The 14,165-nt window shown below is 39.6% G+C and overlaps 1 protein-coding gene across 2 annotated transcripts in view; it reads right to left on the bottom strand.

Moving 5' to 3' along the window:
* The window catches only part of nompA (no mechanoreceptor potential A), a 109,266-nt gene that overhangs the window by 28,790 nt on the left and 66,311 nt on the right, over window positions 1-14,165 (bottom strand). For both annotated transcript variants that reach the window (XM_083117025.1, XM_083117026.1), the window contains exons 3-6: window positions 11,146-11,231; window positions 8,809-9,070; window positions 7,217-7,346; window positions 6,045-6,196 (exon numbers count right to left, since the gene is read on the bottom strand). In XM_083117025.1, the coding sequence (XP_082973151.1) occupies window positions 6,045-6,196; window positions 7,217-7,346; window positions 8,809-9,070; window positions 11,146-11,231 (630 nt within the window). The remainder of the gene's footprint in view (window positions 1-6,044; window positions 6,197-7,216; window positions 7,347-8,808; window positions 9,071-11,145; window positions 11,232-14,165) is intronic.

Genomic DNA, 14,165 nt, shown 5'->3' with positions numbered 1-14,165 from the left:
CATCCTCATCGTCACGATTAGCCAAAAGTGCTAAGCGACGGGAGAAAAACGTAATTCGATAAATCGACCAAAATACGATCCCTATGTAAGTCATGGGTGTTTCGTTGTGCTAGTCCCATAATCTAATTTATCAGTTCATCCTCATCGGCACGATTCAAATAGAGAGGTAAAAAAGCGACGTAATTACCAGAAATAAAAAATACACTGGAGTGTTACGGATCCATTACTAGTGTTTCTCATCATATCATGTTACATATGTGTTAAAAATTCTGTAATATTGCCAATTAAAAAAATAACGAACGCTAATTCGTTTCGATATGGAGCATTTGTGGTGGTGAACGAAATAAATTTCTCGGACACTTTTCAGCGTTTGAATAGTGTCCCTTTTCTAAAGGAAATGAAAGTACGGTGAGAATCAAATGGCATTTTTATATACATATTTTCAACACGGTGTGGGTGTGCGTATATATGTATGTTCTGAGTCTATGTGGGTGTAATTTATAGATCCGCGTCTACCTGTCTGCTGGAAAGAATAAAAGCAGCTATGAATTCGGATGATTTCGTAATTCATGAAAACTATCAACAAGTGAAAATCGCCTGAACGTAAGGCTCGTGGTCACACTCATGTGCACGGACACGAAGGCAACTCATCGCTCGCGACTTTCTCGACGATACACGCACCGATAATCCAACTTTCACACGTACCCGTACGCTTCCGTATAACCCTTTGCTATTACACGCTTGTATTGTCCTATTCCATCATTAGGAAAATTTTCCGCATGATTTCAACACTCGTCGACGCAGGTGGGAGTCATGCCTCTTCTTTTATTTGAAAATTGAACAGCATTGAATATTTTCCTTTTCATTTTGCTTATTAAACGTGTCACTAATACTACTTTAGGTTAACCGCGAAACAAAATTATTAACCTTAGCTTAGCTACATCTTATTTTCGATTGTTTAATGTGAATATTTTTTATTTTAAAAAATTCAAACTAAATTGTATTGTCCCTGGGGTGTTCCCATTGTTTCTGCATTACTCTTGTTCATAAAGTCAACATACATAGGAGGAAAAATTCACGTGGTGGGTCTATCAGCACCCCTTCCCCCATGGAATGAGTGTTAATAGTGTACAATTGGTTGGTAATTATGGTAATTTTTGTAATTATACTAATTGCTACATAACTGCGTATAGATATACAAGAAAAACATTGACGCAACACTTTTTTTTAGGTTTAGTTAATGATAAAATATGTGTGTGTGTATAGAGGGGGTGGCGTTACCCCCACACCCCCTATATGCCTTCATGGCGTGGTGCTAAGCACAGGGGAGCACTTTACCTTTTTTTATATAAAATATGTGTGTGACATGCATTAATCAGTTCTTATTTTTTTATTATCAATGGCAATTTTTATAATTATTATTAATTGCGCCTATATAAACAACAAAGAAAGCAATGATTCAATAGCAAAATGGTATCTAGAGTTTCAGTGATCTCCGAGCTTCCTCCCTCACCTCCCTCCCTCTGAGGTAAGTAAGTTAAGCTAGGATTAACGTGCCGTGGTCAGATTTCGAAGTCCGATTCTACGGAAGCTATGTAAGTGGACCACTAAGTGCAATTTGCCACCGAGGCGCGTATTTTTTTTTTCTTTGCTTTTTTCGTTCCTTTATTTCAGTCGCGAAAATTGTTCTCCAATCTTGTTCAAAGTCCCGTGGTCCGGCCGATCAGTCAAAATGTGCATATTTCACAAGGGCGTAATTGAATCTTTCTAAAGGTTACATTTTCAAATCCATTCAACACATCCGTATTGGTGCTTTGCATTTTTCTAACTTTACGTCTTTTTTCTCCATCCTTATACTAATCGCGACGATGTGTATGAATGATGATCAAATTACATTGATGAAGGTACAACAGATAAGGTAAAGTTTTCCGTGCATGTTGCACCATTCCTTGAAGACCCATAAGTGGTGATGCAAAGGTAGTAGGGCCCCACACATTCACGATATCGGCCATTTTATGAAGGTGAAGTGGTCAGCAACACGCTCCGGCCACCTTTACCCACGCACCAGGTACCCATTTATTTCAGGCTGGGTAATCGTCAGAGCCACGAGTTTGCATGGGTTATTTTCATCTTGGCTGAGATGGCAGAGGCACATGGAATGAATCTTGCTTCCGGATTTTCCGGGTTCGAGAGCCAGATAAGCAACGTTAAAGTAAGAAAAATCAAATCTATGGTCAAGGTCGAGAATAACCGGAGCTTTGCTCACGCGTCTTAAGGCCACGGTATAAAATAGGAGAGTAGTTGTGTGTTTCTTATTTTTCGTCGCTTTTCTTTAGGATAATCGCAACGATGATTATGAATGGTGTTATATTATATTCAAGAGGGTCACACAAACGCACACGTATGACAAGGACGGTAGTCGAACCCGGAACCAACCGTCACAATTTCGAGTATCTACTATTTGTTCAACTTGAATCAGTCTAGATAATATATAGTAAATCGGGCACAATAAAAAGGCGGCACTTAGATTCTGAAATACTCACTTCTATCACAGCGTTTAGTGTTTAGTGTTACCTAACTTTACCAGGAGTGAACTTCGATAAGAATCATTCAGTAGAAAGTTCGTAAATCGCCATAGAGTTAGGCAACACACATAACGCCTTGCAGGGAAGAGATAATTTCAGGATCTAAATGTCTCCTTTTTATTGTGCATGACTGTACAATGTCGAATTTTAGTAAAAAAGACTGTATTCTGGATTTCACATGATTTTAGGCCAGTCCTGATCAATGGAGCCTCCCAGATGGCGTAGTGGTAACGTCGTCGCCTTGTAATCAAGAGGTCCCGATTTTCGATACCCTGTGGAGGCACATAGTGGTTCGGATCCCACTTTAAACTGTAGGTCCAGTCTCGATTAGCCTTACTGTGCATAAAGTGGATTTAAACCATCATCAAATCTAGGTCCAGTCCCGATTAGCCTATCTGTGAATGAAATGGGCCTAAAAACTAATTCAACAAAATTCAAGAAGTGAGGGCTCCTGTGTAGCCTAATAGTACGAGCAGTCGCGGGTTCGATTCCCGAAGGAACCTCAACATTTCAGCGTTCGCCCAGCGTCGTGAGGACAATTGGGAAGTTACTTGAAAAATAATAAGTACCGAAAAACAAAAAACAGCAGCGCTGACCACGCGTCGCCCAATGAAAATGCCGATCCGGCAAGCCCTCACATTCAGAGGGCTGTTGGGCCATAAAAATTTAGTTCAAGAAGCGAACATCAGCACAAATTTCACCAATATTTTGAGAGAGGGGTAAAAAGACGTGGGTGCACTTTATTCGTAAATTCCAACGCTGACGTCAGCGTCCCACGAAAAACTGATAAGAGACTGAACTGAGAATCTAATAAGAAAGGAAGTTCGACCCCCACCTATTGGTATACTTTGGCCACCAAATGCGCTCCTAAATCTCTTCTATTTTCCTGGGTGTCTGCGCGTGAAAAATCAAGTAGACTAAACAACTGGAAGCGCACAGTACTCTGAGAACCCACGAAAACCAACCGTGGTGATCTTTAACCCTTTCTCGGAGCAATGTGGTGCACGTCGATTCTCTTGGCATTTCAGTGTTGCCAGTGGTAAAAATGAACGCGATCTTTGCTAAACAAAACTGTTGTTCCAATTTCTTCTTTGCTTGGTTAAGGTTGTCTCTTCTACGCTTTAGGTTAATCACAGCGTTGAAAATTAATACTTTAATTAAACAGTTCACATCTCCGGGACACGAATTAAGAATCTCTGATAGCAAGTTTTTGATCGATTTGATTGAATGACTTTTGTTATGGTTAATCGCGACGAAGAAGATGAGTGACGATATGATTAAATTGATGAAGGAACACTGACAAACGTCACTAATGTCCGGGCCGGGATTCAAATCTGGAACTCCACGCGCTGTGCTAACCACTCCGCCACTAAGGAAAAATCTAATGTGCCATTGAGTTTATTGCAGTTTCACATAGGTATATAAAGCCGGACCCGTGGCGGTGTGGTTAGCACATCGCTCTACGGCGCCAGGGGTTCTGGGTTCGAATCCCAGCCTGGGCATGTATGTTTGCGAGTGTCCATTCATCAATTTCATCATATAAATCACTCATCCCCATCTTCGCAAATTAGCCAAAAGTGGCACAGAAAGCGAAGTAAAATAAAGCAAATCAATCAATCAATCAAACATAGGTACATAAGGAATTACCCTTAGTTCGCCCCCATTGCATATATGCAACAAAAAAAGTGTGTCCCTTGTAGCCGCTGTTGCAGATATGCAACAAACAGCTTTCGATACAATTATCGAGGTTTTGCCACACTTATATTTGTATATTGAAGTTGAAACACTGACAGTTCGTTCGGGAACATGTTTCTCCTCCTTTCTCGGAATATGTCACGTGTTTGGGCTCACGTGTTGGCTCGTCAGTTGACAGACACAATAAATGCTTGGTATTTACGATGCTCTTTTCCTCCAAGCTTCCAACGCTGTGATTTAGTACTGATAAGGCACACATTCTGCTTTGTGTTTAGACCTGGTGATCCAGCTGAAGTAGTGGCGGAGGGGGGTCAAGGAGAGAGGGGGATTGGATGAGGTTTGGCGGTGTCAGCTTTCTGTCGCCTCTATGTTAGAAATGCAATGAAGCTTGACGATAGCTAGAGGCCAGAAGCCAGAAGCGTGAGTCTATCCAGAAGTATAGACAAAACAAACGATTGCAAAGGCTCACTTCCCTCCTCTGTTAGGAAAGGCCTCAGCATAAACAGTTCGTATCATATAACAGCTCATCGATTTCCCTGACGCACAATCGTTTCCTTCCGGACATATTTCCACAAAGAACCGAGTCAACAGGGAAGAAATAGATTCACAGTAGCTACACAAGATGCAAGTGCGAACGAAAAAAACAAAAGTTCGGGTTTTCTCCCCAAAGTAGCTGGAGAAGAGGGGGCAAACAAACTCCACACTTTTATGTTTTTTTCATGGAAATTCGGGGGATGCAGCCCCCGCCCGTAACCTCCCCCCCCCCATGGTTGAGGCATCCAAATTTTACATGGTTGCATGCACTGATGTTCTACCTGCAAAACAAAAGTTATCCGAAGTAGATTGGTCCCATAGTGTCAGAATTATAACAATTTTATGAATAATATGCAAATTGGCAAAAATTCGCTAGAGTTTTACGTTTTGCCTTATTATTCAAATTGTATTGCACCCACGAACATGAATCAAGTTTCATTCTGTTGCGGAAGGTCCATCCTTTGAAGAAAAAAAAAAAGCAAACGTTCCGGTTTTCTCCCCAAAGTAGCTGGAGAAGAGGGGGCAAACTCGACATTTGTATGTTTTTTCAATGAAATTCGGGGGATGCAGCCCCCACCCGTAACGCCCCTCCCCCCCGCGGTTGGGGCATCCAAATTTTACATGGTTGCATGCACCGATGTATTACCTGCAAAACAAAAGTTATCCGAAGTAGATTGGTCCCATAGTGCCAGAGTTATTACGATTTTTCTCCATTATGTATACGAATTCAAATTTCGCGCTCAAAGCCTCGGCGACACTAGGCTTACTTTCGTCAGACCGCGCGGCGTACTAAGGGCTGCAAATATGGTATATATTGTATTGAAATATTGCGACAAGAACCACGCTCCGACGTCATGTGATCTAGGCAACTAACAGAAGATTCATTGCGTTGCCGTAGCATCTGGTCTCCGAACTTCATATTTTCCTTAGTAAACTTTATTTTTAAATTTACTTTATCCATTTAACTGAAGTTTCTACGCGGATTCAGGTCACGAATTTACTCTTGATTAAGGCGATTCTCACAACCACTATGTTAACAATCTAAGCTTTCCCTCAATGTGGAAATATGATTATTCATCCAAGTTCCCACATTCCCACATTTATGATACATGCAAGAAAAATAATTCCTAAGAATTACGAATTTCTCTCGAAATTGTACACAAATAAAAACAAACAGTACATTGTCTTGCGGTTTCACTAACTCTAAGGCAATATGAAATAATATCTTACCTTTAATGCAGGTGTTTTCTAAGTAATCAGAGTTTGGATCGTCATCGAAAGTTCCACCGATCGTGCGTTTTGTGAAGCGACTCATTTTGCAGCTCAAAGCTGTGTAGTCGAATATGGCAGATCTGCACACAAAGGCGAACTCGTTCAAACACCTAGAGAAAATTGAATTTATTGCATATTATATACTTATTTACATACTTTCATTCAGGATTTAGGAAACGGCATAAAACATTATATTATATGCTAAGCCCTATTAGAATTTTATACACTGGTGGATTTCATTTGGTGGGAGTGAAGCCTGCGGTGGGAAGATATGCACTGGTCCTGACGTCTCTTACGCCACGGGATGGGTTTCACTCAGCGTAAACATTAACGAAAAATCCTAACTCAAAATGTACATTAATTAAAACATTTAGTTACAATACAAAAACAACGTTTTAGTGCACTAATGACTGAAGCTGAAGTACAAAAAAGTAAGGGTCGTATCTGTCCATCTCAACTGTCGACGTTTCTGCAATAACTAGTCAATCAGGACGTATTTCAATAATTATTACATATAGAGTGCTACATGTTAGTGGATATCAACATATTTTATTCTTTCTACAGCATATACTTCTTAAACGGAAATCAATGTATTTATACTATTTTTATCATCTAAAAATAGAATACTCATGGAAGTTATTTTTCTATGTACCTAATTTTATGAATAACGTAAAATAAAAGCTTCTATTCAATTATAGAATAATATAATTCCACCCATTACTTTTATTTGGAATTCAAAAGCCTAGGCAAAGTACGAAGTTAACAATATACTATTCAAACTCAGAAATTTGAGGATTACACTCTCTTGTTGTCTTGTTCGTTCTTCTAACCATAGTATTTAAACTATTAATGTAGTCGATTATACCTACAGCAATTAAAGTAAGATATTGCATTTAACATATCCAACTATTGGATCTGAAATCAGAAATGTTTAAAAAAAATAGAGACGAGGAATGAAATTTTGATTATAATTTGGTTTCTTAGCAGAAAATTATTTTGCGTTGGAAATCTATTCTTGGATAAATTTTGATCTTCTCAACTCATGCGCAGGGTAAAGGTTAAATGAATAAATTAAGCTTTGTTGTCGTGCACGTTTTATGGAGATACTTTATAAGAGATTACTTTAATACCTGTCTTCGCATTCAGTACGGTTTGCTACGGAGACTTCCTTGAATGATCCTGGGGCCATTTTTAACGTCTTTCTTGGATATCGCTCAAATACGTAGCGTTGATGAGGACATTCCATCTCTATACGACTTGCTGTCGGAAGAAAACCGCAAAGGCATTAAAATCACATAAATATACTATCATCCTATTCTGCAGTAATAAATCTATCATAGAGTATGTTTCTAAATATATTTTTGCTCATAAATCTGCTACAACTACTGTTAAAAATTCGAAACAATAGTGTACAAATTAAATCTCTTATAGTGGTGGGGTGGAGTGTAAGGGATGCTCCTTCCACGTAGTGCAACCAATAGTCAACCTCACTTCCACGTAGTACACCCTGGACAGCAGACTAACGAGGCTCTGGCGACTGGCCCCATGGCCAGTATAATTCTGTGCCGTCCTGTTTTTTGTCCTTATTTGTGCTGAGCGCCCGTTTTAGCCTCAGCTTTTAACCAGGGTTAGGAAATTTTAGTTTTCAGACATGCTTTTATTTTTGTTATGATAAGGGCTGGACCCCGTATAGCGTGACGGGTAAAAAATAGCCTCAGTGCTGACGCACCCAAAACAGTTTAATTCAAAAATTTTAATTCTTATTGTGGTGACATACTGATGTTATATGTCAGTTGCCTTTGCTGACGGTGTTTGTTTTCATGTAATCAAAATCCATTTGTAGGTTTATTAGTAACATTGCACTAGGGTACCACCTACATGTGATTTTTTTCATACCACTCACTGTTATGAAATCAATAAGAAAATAACTACAGAGTATACACATTCACGGTCTCTTAAATATGTTAGGCATTAACAGTCCAGTTAAAGATGTTTCTTGATACTAAAGCGAAGAATAGTATTTTTTTTTTACTTGGAAGTTGGACATTTGTTCACTGAAGAAAAGACCCCCACATGAGGGAAATAGAAGATCAGGATCATTTTCAAATTGCAAAAATGTTTTCGTGTGGTACCCGCGGGTAAAATATGGAGATAAATAGTCTAAAACAAGAATGCGTAGCCCTCTTTTATGCTCATAGCTCCCCCTCCCTTCCTTATGAAAATTCTGGGCACACCAGTGATAACCACTGAACTGCAATGTTTGTTCTAGTATTTTATAGGGGACCCAGTGTTATGAACACCGTCAGAAGGAAACGTGGCATCGCCTACGTTTGGTGAAAAACTTTCCAGGGCGACGGACAGGGTACACCATAAATCTCGGACCCCAATACATTTGCAGTCATAGGGCGCTTAAATGTGTAGCTAAGAAGTATGGACGTCCGGAAGGGGGCAAGGGAGGACCACGCCTCCCCTGGAAAATGAATGTCAGCCTAAAATTATAAATTTCACACATAACATTTCGTTTGCAGGATCATGATAACCTGAAACTGAATGAGTGTTTTTTTTTTCAGGGAACACCTCTACTAGGGGGTTAAAATATGCCTCGCTTGACCCCTTCCTGTTGGAAAAAATATCTTGCTTGTCCCTTCATGGAGACAATACTGCGGACGTCCATACTAAGAAGATGCTACAATATAAATAAAGAAACATGAACATGTCTTACAGGATAAACAAACTTCTTGGAAGTGGACGCTGTTAGGCACCGGGAAGAGTGTCCCAATGCCTTCAGGATGAGCCTGCTCCCTTGTAAAGTAGCACGTGGAATCTTCGTACTCCGGCGTCCCGCTGAAGGAGGCTATTCGATTTCCTGGCTGGAAGTCGATGGAGGAACACGGCCTTACTAGGTTGTTGGTCGGCGTCCTGTCCCGCAGGCACAACTCTTGACATTTTTCTAGTACTCGGAATGGCGGGGAGCTGTCTCGAAGCTGAAAAGAGAGCAGTAAACAACAATAGAATCATACTTTTCTTATATGAACTAACGAGAACAATTAACTGAGCTACGATTAAGTAACGTTCATGTCTTAGCGATAAAAAAATATTTCCTTTCCGTAAACAATACATGCCATATGCAAAACAACATTGGCACATGTACATTAATACAGTCACTGTAAAAGTTGTGGCCTCGGTGGCGGAGGACGTTGAGCTCACGATTTCACCACGGACGGTTCCAGGTTCGTCCTGGTGTATACATAGTAATTAATTGGTGAATTTCCCTTCACCAATTTCATTAAATTATCATTGATCCTCGCGATTAGCCTAAAGGTGCAGAAAAACGGCGTAAAATAAGGAGAAAGCAAAAGACGTTGTAGCTGACACCCAAATGTCAACCTCCCTTCCACGTACTACACCCTGGACTGCATTTAACAGACTAGCGAGGCTCTGGCATCTGGACTCACGGCCAATGTGGGGCTCGTGTCGTGTCGTCGGTAAATATTTGTGGTTGTCCCTTCATCCATCTAATTTTATCATCACTCATCCTCATCTTTGCGATTAGCCAAAAAAGTGACAGAAAAGCGAAGCTGAATTGTTTCGTTCGTTTCTATGGCCATCACATCATTTTTATTCAAATTCAGTTTACTATGTTTGATTCCACAGCAACACAAACGTCACTATTGTGCCTTGAAGACACCATGAGTTAGGTATTAAACTATTCGCGATTATTATCCGATATGCCATCTGGTGAGATTTTCAGGAACCACTCCAAGAAGGACACTTCGATGTATTGAAGCCGTTCAACGCATGGGGAACATGCGAGAAAGTAACGTCTACTGTTTAGTTTTTCCTCTAAATCATTTTGTGGGTCAGGACAAGTGAAAAGCTTACATGTGTTTTCCACCCCGTGGAATCAACAAAATGAAATTTGTAAATAAATTACGGAAAACAGAACTGATTGACAAGATTGTTAAGTTATTGTTCTTTATGAATATAACATTTTTTCTTCGAAAACAATGTAGTATGTATGTAATTTGGAACAGGTGCAAGTCGATTAAGTGTGAAGATGAAAATAGTTTGAGAATTAATTAATGTCTGTAATCATAATGGTAAGTCAGAAAATGGAAATTGACATGCTAATGTTGCTGTTTCATTCAGTAAGTCAATTTTCAGTGAAGATAGCCTCAATGAAATTGTTGTTATTATTATTATTATCCTGTGTTGTTATTAAACCAGCCTGCCTCTTTGGTGAAAGAACTGCAACGGCATGTTTACATTTTTCTGTTGCCCAAGTTTGGTAATACAGGTGAATTGTTTTATTTTCAAATCATTTCTGAGAGCCCCAGTTACAACGGAGGTGCAGATGAAACAGCACTGCTTTGAAGAGCCATTGCTTATACATTAGCTTCGTCTGCGTTTTCCGTGTTATTTTTGGCTATCATAATTAATTATAATTAAATGCTTCGCGCTCAGCACAGCTTCACCTTCGTTACGTTCCTGGAATTCACATCGCATGCGCAATATTTAAAAATATCGCGTATTTTAAACGTCTCTTCCATACCAGCAATGACAACACGCTGCTATTACGTATGTACTGCTGAATGTAAACAAAGATTTATCCTACATAGAGCGACCATATTGGAAGCGACACTAGCGCTCAGGTGGTAATTTTAATCGCAAATAGGTAATGGTGCTGCGAGAGTTTAACAAGTACAACTTCTAGTGACTTAGCCCATGCTCTCCTCCTTCACCCTCTCTCCTCTCTCTTTCTCTCCCTCTCTCTCTTTCTCTCCCTCTCACTCTTTCTCTCTCTCTCTCTCTCTCTCTCTCTCTCTTTTTCTGTGGATAATTTTATTACAATTGGTTCCAGTATTTTTGACAGCTATTAATGACTGATGATTATTAAGAATATGTTTAAAAACATGTGAATAGTTGTAGTCTAGGTCCGCTTATAGTATCTCAATCTGTTATCTGTCTGGCAGTAAGCTGTATCGATGAGGAAATGTATCTCCACTGTGTGGTTACCTTTATTAATAACTATTAATAACAATTAGATAACGATACTTACAACCTCATCGTCGTAGCCCTGGAGTTGGAAATCCGGCAAACGTTCGTAGACGATTCTTCCGATTCCGTTATTACACGTTGTCTGAGCTGCAAAGAAGAAAGTGATTTAATTACAACAATAGTATTTAAAAACTATATTTTACAATCCTATAGTTATTCTCTATTAACATCAGCATTTTTCAACCATGGGTAATCTGAAAATTTAAACTCCACGTGCTTTCCATTTTGGCAGTAGATGGGGATGGTGTGATTAGCACCATGCTGCGGCCTCATCTTCCTTTCCACTAAGAAAGAATTGCTGTCTTGTTGAGAATGATGTATATCAGTTCCACTGTGAAGCATATAGGCGTCAATAAACAGAACAGATCGCACGTTATACATGGTTTTTACGTACAAGCGTGGTTGCTTATCAAGGACCAGGATTTCGAAAAGTTGCCGCCCCGGAAAGCTTTGCTAATTCCTAGTAGATTTGATTGTGCTCTCATTGCAAAAGATGATGACTTTTACATTTTCAATCAACGAGTAGGAAAACGTTTAGGGACCAGTAGATAAGTTTCAGCTTTTGCAAACTGTCGCCTCGATGTTCCGTCGCGATACCATGCAATACATTTTTATATTGATTTAATTAGTGCGTTCACACAGAGACGATTCCCGCTCACATTTAACGCATTGTTAAAAAATATCATGCTGCGAACCTAATCGTGGTGGACTTTTAGGGTAGGCTTTAGCTAAAATTCATTTAAAATGCAGGTTTAGGGTCGGGTTTGTGTGCACATTTTCAACAGAATGGTTGGTCTACGTAAGTGTGAGAGCAAAAAATCATGTGAAATTTGATTTTTGACTTTGTGAAATGCAATTAAAGTTATATTTTTGCTTCTCTCGAGATCAAGAACCGTGGTTGATCATCGTTTCAATTTTCTTGTGTTTTCCCCATCAGACTTTCAGGCAAAATAGGTTCAGGAACCTCTGCTCGAGAAAAAGCACTTTAAGTAAAAAAGGAAATTTAAAAAATGCAATTTTACAGCAGGTAGTTAGTTATTTGTGTTTATTCTTTTAATAGCAAATATTATACATGTTGGATCATCACTGTTGAGAATCTTTACACATGCCCAACATAAAATTATGATTTATGATACTCTCTTTAATTGATTCAGTGCGACTTGAAAGAAGTCAACAGAAAATCGCAGCGCCTTTTCAAGAACACCCTAGAATTGGCTTCAATATTTTTTTAAGGAGCTTATACATCCAAAAGGCACGTTGCACATACAACCTTTCCGATCAGTGGCCAGACACAAGTGGCACGTGACACTTTCATACGAAAGCATCCTTCCCCTACTTCGCCAGTGTTATCTCCCCTTCCAGTGTCACGGCAATAATGGTTCTGGGTTTAATTCCCGCGTTTGGTGATACCAGGGATGAAGTAGCTCGTCAATGTTCCTGTTTAAGTATCTTTAGTCTGGGGTTACCTAGGCCCTCATGGTTGGGGGGAGCTAAAGGTAAAGCAGTCGGAGTACTGTGCTGATTGCACAACCTTCACAATAACCAACGTTGAGAGTATATAGAACTTGTCTTTATGACACGGTTCAATATAGCCGACCTCCGTGTCGAAGTGGTTAGCACAGCGAGCTACGACACTAGGCTGCAGCCTGGGCATGTGTGTTCCTTGCGAATGTCAATCAATTTCTTCGTATCATCATGGACCTTCATCGTGGAGATTAGCCCAAAGTGGCAGAAGAGCGACGATAAATAAGGAAAACCATTTTTTTTCAGAGACCGCAACTTTGCCAACGTTTTCTTATCGGGAGGATGGCAACGCTGCTTCCGAGTTGCCAAGTGCATCATTTGTGATGAAACAACTTGGAGGATAAGACCGAGCGGTGACGCAATCAGAGAGGGTTCACTTCTCCTCGGCAGCATCAAAGGCCATGTGGCCTCCACTGTGCCTCTCTCTCTCTCTTCCTGCCTTACCAGGAGATAGGCAGGAAAAGGAGTGGCAGTGCTTCCAACCACCTGCACCATTTTCTGTGCATAAAGGGATGTGACAGAGATGGTTAAGCTTGGCAAAGGCTGTTCGTGTTTTTTCAAGGAATTCTAGATAACTCCATTTAAGGTTATACATTTTATAGGAGAGGGATATTAGGATTGGACACCCCCTCCCAATAAATTTGCTGGAAGCGTCGTCGCCTTGTAATCAAGTGGTCCCGGGTTCGATACCCGGTGGAGGCACATAGTGGTTCGTGTCCCACTTTAAACTGTAGGTCCAGTCCCAATTAGCCTTACTGTGCATAAAGTGGACTTAAAACACCAACTCAATCAATCAAACCCAATAAATTTGCAAATAATTATTTTCGATTCACCGATGACGTGCAATACTGGACAATCTTTATTTCATACAGTACTGCACTTATAATATGAGTGTTCTAAAGTTCAATTGAAATAAAATTGTGGAGTGTGTAGATGTAGAAGACACAAATTAAATTACCTTCGCCACAAAAAAAGCAACCTTCGAAATGGAATTATAAATCCATTAATGCCAGTTCTTAGTAGTTCAACTGTTTTAACACTTAACTACTATGGGCGTTGATAATCACAAACTACTGTACTATGGAGCAGGAGTCTGTCAGACCGCTGTTTTGATTTTGAACTGTGATCTAGCTGTTTCACTATTTTCAATTTCTGGCGCGTTTCTCGTCACTTGACATAGTTATAGAAGACTATTGTAAAGCAGTCTTTAATTATTATTATGGTTTAGTTAAATAAACGTAACATAATTTATGCAAAGAGGAAGAAAATCGGTCAAAAATTCAAACAAAGGATTCTTCATTTTTTTGAAATTCCAAATTCTTAAAATATCTACATTTTTATGTTGCGAAAAGAGCAGGAGTTCAAAGAAATATGTAGTAATTTTCTGAACTTGAAAATGAGTTATCAGCCATTTGAAGAACAACTCCAAAAAATACGCACGTAACTACTATGGCACCCTTGCAGAAAATAAAATTCAATAAGGTTTGAACAAAGGCA

The sequence above is a fragment of the Lepisma saccharinum genome, chromosome 2 (assembly GCF_977018435.1).
Source record: "Lepisma saccharinum chromosome 2, izLepSacc3.1, whole genome shotgun sequence".
In the NCBI taxonomy this organism is placed as follows: Eukaryota; Metazoa; Arthropoda; class Insecta; order Zygentoma; family Lepismatidae; genus Lepisma; species Lepisma saccharinum.
Note: the sequence above shows the minus strand (reverse complement) of the source record. Positions and strands in the feature narration are given on the sequence as shown.